At 36.2% G+C, this 8,994-nt stretch overlaps 1 protein-coding gene across 1 annotated transcript; it reads right to left on the bottom strand.

The window, feature by feature from the left end:
* Window positions 1-736: 736 nt before the first annotated feature.
* Window positions 737-8,785, bottom strand: ODAM (odontogenic, ameloblast associated). Its single transcript, XM_047092257.1, has 10 exons — window positions 8,735-8,785; window positions 8,605-8,646; window positions 8,027-8,074; window positions 7,251-7,484; window positions 5,894-5,941; window positions 3,502-3,606; window positions 2,643-2,690; window positions 1,572-1,643; window positions 996-1,142; window positions 737-766 (listed from the first exon to the last, which is right to left on the bottom strand). Exons 1-10 carry the CDS (start codon window positions 8,783-8,785, stop codon window positions 737-739), a joined length of 825 nt encoding a protein of 274 aa, XP_046948213.1.
* Between the last annotated feature and the right edge of the window lie 209 nt (window positions 8,786-8,994).

Below are 8,994 nucleotides of genomic sequence, written 5' to 3'. Positions count from 1 at the left end.
ACTATTCAATTCTGGTTGGATTTTTGTAGATTTTTTTTCAACTGAAGAATGCTGAGTATTCATTTTCATAGAAGGAGGAATCAGAAAAGACTCTTAGCAGGGAGGAGATTTCAAAAAAACCTTTACCTTTTACTTTTCCCTTGAGGCCAGATTGTTTGCTTTTTAGTGTCTGCTCTTTACTTCTTGGTGCCATTCCAGCTTGCCCTTCTATCAAACACCCATGAGCCTCGGCCAACCAAGCCCATTGGGACAGGTAATTAATTAAGGTTATATTTGATAGAAAAGTCATGGAATTTTTAATTTCCATGTGATTGTGCAATTTTTTTTTAACCCTTGGAGACTTTATTTCATTCCAAGCCAACACAGATGTATTGGCAAAGTTACTTCTACCTTGCAAAGCAAAGTGATGATTTAGGAGAAGTGATTCTATACTGTGTTTGTAGAATGTCTTTTACACATTTACTACCTATGTTTTTAGAGTTAATACCAAACATATGGCATAGGCATACATGATTCTCAAAAATTTATTTTTATTTTAAAAAACATTGCTAAAGTCCCCCAAATTATTAGCTTTGTAGGACTGTCTAAACACTAACTTCCCCCCTTTTGATAAGACCTCTTCATTAGTTCCCCTGACAGTTTTTTGTTTCTCTTTTAATTTAGGGTAAGTCATGGTATTTAATGCATGCCTCTTGGCAAATACTTACCAAAAACTCTGAACGATTAGGACACCATCTTATGGTTCCTTTTGGTAATCAGTATTGGCCTAGTGAGAAAAGGACATTCACAAGAAGTTCTTATTAAATAAAAATTAAATTGTATTCTAATTAATTGATTATGAATAATCAATTATTGACCTCCCTATTCAAGGTAAAGACCACATATTTTACTATATCATTACCTCTCTCATTATTTCCATGACTAAATTCTATAAACATTAACTTTATATTTTCTATTAGATAACAATTTCTTACATAAAATGGATCTTTGTTTACCTTCTTTTCCATCACCTGGGGGGTAATAGTTGGGTCTATAGCAGGAGCAAAATAATTTGTAGTGCTGGGTTTTTGTGAAGTAGAAGGAATGAAAAGTCCTCTGTTGGCATGCTTAAAGTTTATCATTTCTTTTTGTGCTCCTGCTGGCTATGAAGAATTAGAAAGAAAACTAAGTGGTTACCGGTTCAAGTATGAGGTCAAAATTGGGACGAATATAAAGCAATAGGATTGAGATGCAAGGCAAAGAATTTTCTTGAGAAGTAAATGACTTCATTGGTTTCCTAGGTTATAATCTATCATAGAAAGACTATAAATAAATACCAGCAAACATGGATGTCTCTTGATGCCTGATTTTAAATGAGTGTACCTAGGAGTGTATCTTATATAGAGTAGTAAATATTTGGTAATCTGCATAAATTGAATCTTGACTGGCATAAGATTATGGGTGGAAAGAGGAATAATTGTTGATGGAAAAATAATAATAAAGTTTTCATTAAAATGCACAATAGTGCGGGAACCTGTAGGTTGTCAGTTGCTGATTTCTGGTAGGTAGCACAGTGTGGTGAGGAATCTTACCATCACAACAGTTTCAGAAGCTGTGTCTGTGAAGGGATCTAAGGCTAGTTGCTGCTGGACTCCCGGTATAACCTGAAAAATTGGAAAGTTTTTAAAAAGCCTAAATTTTTCATCTATAAAATAGTGGTTTTACATTCAAGGCAGTTAGCACACATCTCAACTTCTTTAATTTCAGTTTTTTAAAAACAAACATAATCATTTAGATTCGAGAAAGAGAAAAGTAACTCGTGACATGGGACATACAACTCTGTTTGTGTTGTTAGGAGCTTGCTGGACATTCTCTGCTGGGCCCTGGTGTTCTGTTGAATATTAACAACCCTACAGAATACCAACATCAGACAAGGTCATGTCTGAACATGATGAAGTACAACAAAAACAAGATCACTCTGTAATCTTGTGTAAAGCAAGGTCACCATGCTAGCCACAAAAATACCAGGTATCCTCATATCCTGGATAATCTGAGTAACTCTTCTTTTTTTATGAATCATAGCCTTTGCTTTGCTCTGTTGTTCTTATCTTCTAGGTAAGAATTGTTTAATTAACCAGTTGTAGAATTATCAATCATTTCCTGAGAATACCGAATTCAGAGTGAACCATTACTTCCTGAAGTCTCCCCAAAATCACCTGACAGAAGCCTAGAAGAGTCACCTTCCTATTAAGACACCCACAGGGGTGCCTGAGTGATTCAGTTGGTTAAGTGTCCAACTTTTGATCTCAGCTCAGGTCATGATCTCATGGTTTATGGCATGGAGCCCCATGTAGGACTCTGCACTGACAGCACAGAGCTTGGGATTCTCTCCCCCTCCCTCTCTGCCCCATCCTGCTCATGTGCTCTCTTTCTCTCTCTCAAAATAAATAAATAAACTTAAAAAAAGATTAAGAAAAAAAGACACCCAGAGTTCCCCATGTGTGTCCTCCGCTGTTGCAACGAGTAGATAAATCTAATTTTGTTCAACTATGGTGGTGTTCCTGATGGGTTTTGGATGAAGGGCACTGATGGATTTAATAGGTCATGAAGCAAGTCATTTGAAAAGTTAGTTTTGTTTTTAAAGAAAAATATGCATTACTTACAGGTTCTACGTGTACTGGAATATATCCAAATTGGGTATAGAATGGCATCTGTCAGATTTTTGGAAAATGTGTTAGATTTGTTGTATGATTTTGTCATAATTTTATAATAAATGATGACTTAAAATTATATATAATATTGTATTATATTATAATTATATTAAATACTTTTTAAATAAAAGTTCATATCTTCTAGGTGATAAAAATTATTGATAAATTACCAAGCATCTTTTTAATACTGTATTATTCCTAGCTTAAAATTTCCCCTTTCTCTCTAAATTAACACGTCTCAGAATTACTACTACAAGTCTCTTAAAGCATAATTTTCAGTTTTCTCTAATTTGGTTTTAGAGTGGTGATAAGCTACTAAAAATTTCCCCCATTCTAACTAAAAGAAATCTAGTTATGTATGTGCCACCTGGAATTACATTAGAATTCCAAAAATGTATTGCAGGGCCACAAAGCTCAATATAAAGTTATCTAATTGTATCTAGTGATCCTAGGTGCCGTCTGTCATGGGGGATATTTATTTATTTATTTTTAAATAATGGCCACATGTAAATATGACAAGAGGGATGCTGGTAACTTTTAAAAAATTAGAAGATTTTTTCCAAGATGATGCAACCTTTGGCCTCTGATTTTACTGAAGTCCACTCACTGACTTCGTTCTTTTTAAAATTCAGCTTCGAGCACTTCCATCTTAGTGATATGTTAGGAGAACGCACTATATCTTTTTGTCACCATCAGTCTAGGCTGTTGACTTTTGCAGTAAATATACTCAGATATTCTCTTCTCTGAAAATTTACTATAACTTCTCTATTCTCAGGAGGAACTAGTCAGATTACAATCAAATAGTAGTTACCTGCTCCTCAAATTGCTGCTGTCCTGTTTGTGGAGGTGACTGTGTGGCTGTCTGTTGAGGTTGTTCCCAAGGTAGGAGCATGTAGACTGGATAGTACTGAAACATCTATTTGTAAACAGAAAAGTACATAAGAGCTTCCATTAGATCCACATAGGTCTTTAAAAAAAGTCTTCTAATGTCAATATTGTTTTACAGCTGATATATATATATATGTATATACATGCATAAAGTAGTCCTTCTTTAAGCACATATATGCATATATGCATAAAGTAGTCCTTCTCAGACTTTAGAAATAACTCATATTACACATGATGCTGGACTTTAAGATTGCACTTAACAGAAGACCATGGGGGAGGGAAAGGAAAAAAAAAAGTTAGAGAGGGAGATACCCAAACCATAAGAGACTCTTAAAAACTGAGAATAAACTGAGGGTTGATGGGAGGTTGGAGGGAGGGGAGGGTTGGTGATGGGCATTGAGGAGGGCACCTGTGGGGATGAGCACTGGGTGTTGTATGGAAACCAATTTGACAATAAATTTCATATTAAAAAAAAAAAGACTGCTTGGTCAAACACATTAAGGAAGTAGTAAAATAACAAGATTTTCAAAAATGGCACCTTGGACCTTACATAAAAACTGTAGATTTTATATACAGACATCATGTACAAATTACTTTGCTAATATCTAAGAAGAGAATAGTTTAGCAGCATTTTCCATATTTTTTGAGAATCATTATTCCGCAGGATATGGTATTAGAAGTTCAATAATAAGGAACGAATTCTCAAGAATGTTTTGCCTTTAGGGGCGCCTGGGTGGCGCAGTCGGTTAAGCGTCCGACTTCAGCCAGGTCACGATCTCGCGGTCCGTGAGTTCGAGCCCCGCGTCGGGCTCTGGGCTGATGGCTCGGAGCCTGGAGCCTGTTTCAGATTCTGTGTCTCCCTCTCTTTCTGCCCCTCCCCCGTTCATGCTCTGTCTCTCTGTTCCAAAAATAAATAAACGTTAAAAAAAAAATTTATAAAAATAAAAAAAAATGTTTTGCCTTTAATAATTGCCATTTGAGACAATCCCTATGCATTTTTAGAATATTGGACAACCCAGAAATAGACAAGGAAATGCTTTAACTGCAACTTTAACATGCCACACATTATCATGTATTGGCTTCCATTTATATCTGTGTGTGTCTACACATGCATATGTGTTTACAGAAAATGGGGACCTTAGTATGTACATAGAGTTTAGTATGCTGTTTTGTTTCCTTGCATAACTAAATAAGAGACAATAATAGATATAAGAGTTAAAAAACAACAAGTGTGGTTTGAGAAGTACATTTTATGCAGTGGTTCTTACTTTTGGCTACGAGTTAAAATAACCTATTTAGCATTTTAACAGATAATCATACTTGGGATCTACTCATCAGGTCTTGATTCATTAGGTGTGGGCAGGGTCCGGGCATTTGTAATTTTGAAAATTACAGAGGGTGGAGAGCCACTGGTTTAGTGGTTAAAAGAAGGATGAAGAATTATATTCCCAGTCATCTATTTACTTCCATTAGGATTGGGAATTTAATCTCACTAAGACTTAGTTTCCCGATCCTTAAAATGAAGCAGTTTCACTTACCAAGTATAGAATGAGGTAATGTCTAGAAGTAACTTTTATTTTATGATGAGGGTGGGACAAAATTACATGATTATGATTACATGGGAGCCAAGTGGTGTAACTTTTGATGAAATGGTCAGTTTTCTGCTGGTGAATAATTTATCTATGTCCCTATTTCTTTGAACCTAGTTCATTATAAAATTAATTAAACTAATCTTAAGAGGGTTTTTCATATTACTCTAATGATTATACTAGTTGGCATTCATTTTTTAAGATCTCTTATTTAATAGAAATCACCATTTGATTGTAATATGAAGTTAAACTGAAAATACACATAAGAACCTGGAAATATTTTGAGCAGAGTGCCATACCGCCAAATAACATGGTAAGCGTTTTTTATCTCTTCATCATATCATAATTTATCAATTTAACACATCTACCTCTAAAACAAAATTCAGGGTTGGAAAAAGTCAGCCTACAGTATTTTTTTAGTTCCCAAATGCCAGTACAAATGCCATGCAGAGGGAACGTGACTTACGGCTTGGTGAGCTCCTTTATTCCCAATACACTAATGCCCTGGAAACTCGGGAATCTCCTTAACTTCCTTCAGGAGTTATTATGTAAGCCTAAAATTAACAAACTGATGCAATCCCAGCAATGGTGGCACTAGACAGAGATAATTGTATAAGTTTCATAGCCCTGCTATAGGAGTCAGAGCTACAAATATAAAAGAAAGCATTAGGTGGAGAGTATATATAGCCATCTGTCTGTAGGAGTGACAGTATCCCATTTATTTACCTGTGCTTGCTCTTGAGGCATTTTGAAGGAGAACACATAGGGCATAACCTGCCGAAAAAAGGTATAAAAAATTATACTTGACTTTTGAAAATATATTTAAAAATATTTTTTAATGTTTATTTTTGAAAGAGAGAGAGAGACAGAGTGCAAGCGGGGGAGGGGGGGGAGAGAGAGGGAGACACAGAATCCAAAGCAAGCTCCAGGCTCTGAGCTATCAGCACAGAGCCTGATGGGTGCGAACTCACAAACCAGGAGATCATGACCTGAGCAGAAGTTGGATGCTTAACTGACTGAGCTAACCAGGTGCCCTTAAAGATATATATTTTAGATGTTTACTTATTTATTTTGAGAGAGAGAGAGAGAGAGAGAGAGAGGATGCACACTTGTGAGCGGACACACATGAGCAGAGGAGGGGCATAGAGAGAGAGATTGAGAGAGAATCCCAAGCAGGCTCTGTGCTGTCAGTGTAGAGCCAGATGCAGGACTCAGTCCCACAAACCATGAGATCATGACCTGAGCCAGAATCAAGATTCAGATGTTTGAGGCTCCGGGGTAGCTAAGTCGGTTAGGTGGCCAACTTTGGCTCAGGTCATAATCTCATGCTTGGTGAGTTCGAGGCCTGCATCAGGCTCTGTGCTGACTGAAACTCAGAGCTTGCAGTCTGCTCTGGACTCTGTGTCTCTCTCTTTCTCTGCCCTATCCCGCTCACAGTGTCTCTCTCTCTATCTCTCAAAATGAATAAAACATTAAAAAAAGTCAGATGCTTAACCAACTGAATCACCCAGGCACCCCTGTACTCGACTTTTTAACATAAAATTCCGGAGCTGTTTTTCTTAGACCTAGCCACTACATGTGTAATTTATATACAAGACTTCTGTGACAACAAAAGGGTATCTATTATGTGTATGTCATTAATGAAAATTGTTTCTTTTTTAAAGATGAAATTTCTCTATCTTTTCTAAGACTTGTTTTATCACTTTTGATTTGTGACTGTGATATAATAGCTGATTTAAATAGCTTTTTTTCATGTGAGAAATCAGAAAAGATAGGGAAGTACTTCCAGTGATGGTACAGCAAATTATGAGAAAGAATTCTCTCTCAGTAACCCCTGTCTTATTTTAAAGAACTCCTGTCTTGTTTTTTGTTTGTTTGTTTGGATTTTGTTTTTAAGAGATAGAGAATGAGCAGGGGAGAGAGAGAGATCATGACCTGAGCTGGAATCAAGAGTCAGATGTTTAATTGTCTGAGCCACACAGGCTCCCTGCTCCTGTCTTATTTTAAAGCTGATTCATAATTCATTTTCACATTCAAAGTGAGTTACCTCTCCAAAGAATAAGATGGGAGAGGCTCTACTTACATGATTAGAGCCCTGTTGGGTCTGTGGTGATGTTTGAGGCTGTGAGGGGTCCAGCTGTCCCACCTGAGTTCCCTGGGCAAAACTGACCCATCCTGGAAAAGGTGTCTGATTTGGGAACAGTCCAGCCAACCGGTCAAAAGCTGATAAAGAGAATTGGGAGAGCCCTGGAATTTGAGCTTGCTGCTGCTGTTGTAGAATCCCAGAGAAAGGAGGAATCCATGAATTAAATGGGCCCTGGGAGGACATGAAAGAAAGGAAGAATTTCTCTTTCATTTCAGAAAGAATTTAAAATCAGTCCTGAGCAAGAAAAGGACAAAATGTAAACGATTTCTGCAATTCTACTGCAGCATTATAAAAAAGGACAGCATTTTAGGACATTATGAGCTGTGCAAATAGCATGACCAATGCTAAATTCCCAGAGATCATAAAAAATATGGGGCAGAGTGAGGTGGATGAAGGGTATGGTTTCTGCAGTTGCCAGACTGGTTGTAAATCTTCTTCTTCTTCAACTGAGTATGACTTTGTGTAAATAGTTAATTTAACTATCTCATAGTTGTGAGAATTTGTGTCTGGCATGTGTCAAATTCTCAGTAAATAAATCTTAATCAGATTACAGCTTTTACTTTTGTCTTCAAAGGTCATTAGAACATATGGGATGAATCCATAACCTTAATAATTGAGATTTCAGAAATGAAATCAGAAAACATTTTGTCCTCATACAAACTACTGTAAAAAAATGTCATAGGCAAATCTTCTTAGAATAATCATAGAGGTACCTGAAATTGTAGTGGCTGAAGCTGAGCAGTATTAAGATTCAGAAGTAACTAGAAAAGGAAAGATAATATGAAAACCAGATTATTACACATGCTAAAATGATTAAGAACGATGTTTACTACAAATAAAGAACAAGTCAGAGCTGACTGATCCGTTTCCTGCTAGTGGTGTTTTCTCACTAAATTTATGCTAAATTACTGTGATTAGAGATTAGGATTTAACCACCTCTCCCCTGCTGTGTATAAACTTGCAAAACTTCAGCCCATTCCAGTGGGTTAGCCACTCACTTTATGCTCTTAAACACCTATACACATCTGTATTAGGTGCTATTAGAATAAAAATATATATGAGATACTGTCTCTGCCTTTAAAGAGTTTACTGTCAAACAGGGGAGCAAAATGATATTCTAGAAATAACCTGGTACACCCAATAAACATCAGTATTGGAAGTGTATTTGGATATAAGAGCTAATGGATAGGCATGCAGGGTAAATTAATGAAGGCTTTTATCTCTACTTTACTGGGTTTCCATAGAAACAAATAAACAAGATGGAGAGATTGTTGTAAGTATTTCAACTAACCTCATTGCTGTTGCTTGCAGACATAAGGCGCTGTGGGATAAGCTAAAAAATAAACAACAAACAAATGGTGAAAGAAGGATTTGTTAAAGGTTCCCCACAATGGTTTTAGTTATACCATAAGATCACTTACTGGGGCTGACATTGTGGCTCCCAGAAGCCCAAGAAGAATTATAGTTTTCATTTTCAGATGAAATAGCTAGAAAATAAGTTGTAAAATTGACCTTTAAAGAGAACCTCTGTGTAAAAATCATGATAACAATAATTTGTTAGTATTGTTCCATCAGAGGAGTGGTTGGGTGAATTCTATAGTATTTACTTATATATTAGGATTTAAAATAAAAAATGCATACTTATAAATATCTATAACAGAACTTATTCTTTTTCTCAGAG

Source organism: Lynx rufus, unplaced genomic scaffold, assembly GCF_022079265.1.
Source record: "Lynx rufus isolate CCGP_SWC_20201006 ecotype Redwood Valley unplaced genomic scaffold, mLynRuf1.p SCAF_3, whole genome shotgun sequence".
Classification (NCBI taxonomy): Eukaryota; Metazoa; Chordata; class Mammalia; order Carnivora; family Felidae; genus Lynx; species Lynx rufus.
This window is presented reverse-complemented; position numbering and strand designations above follow the sequence as displayed.

Bases quoted from the DNA above. Each gene is read 5' to 3' on its own strand.
- ODAM (XM_047092257.1), bottom strand. From the start codon at position 8,785: ATGAAAACTATAATTCTTCTTGGGCTTCTGGGAGCCACAATGTCAGCC. The intron at 5,942-7,250 runs GTAAGTAGAGCC...TTTTTTCGGCAG, and splicing joins CCCAACAGGGCTCTAATCAT to GTTATGCCCTATGTGTTCTC. The intron at 2,691-3,501 runs GTAACTACTATT...AAAATCTGACAG, and splicing joins AGCAGCAATTTGAGGAGCAG to ATGCCATTCTATACCCAATT.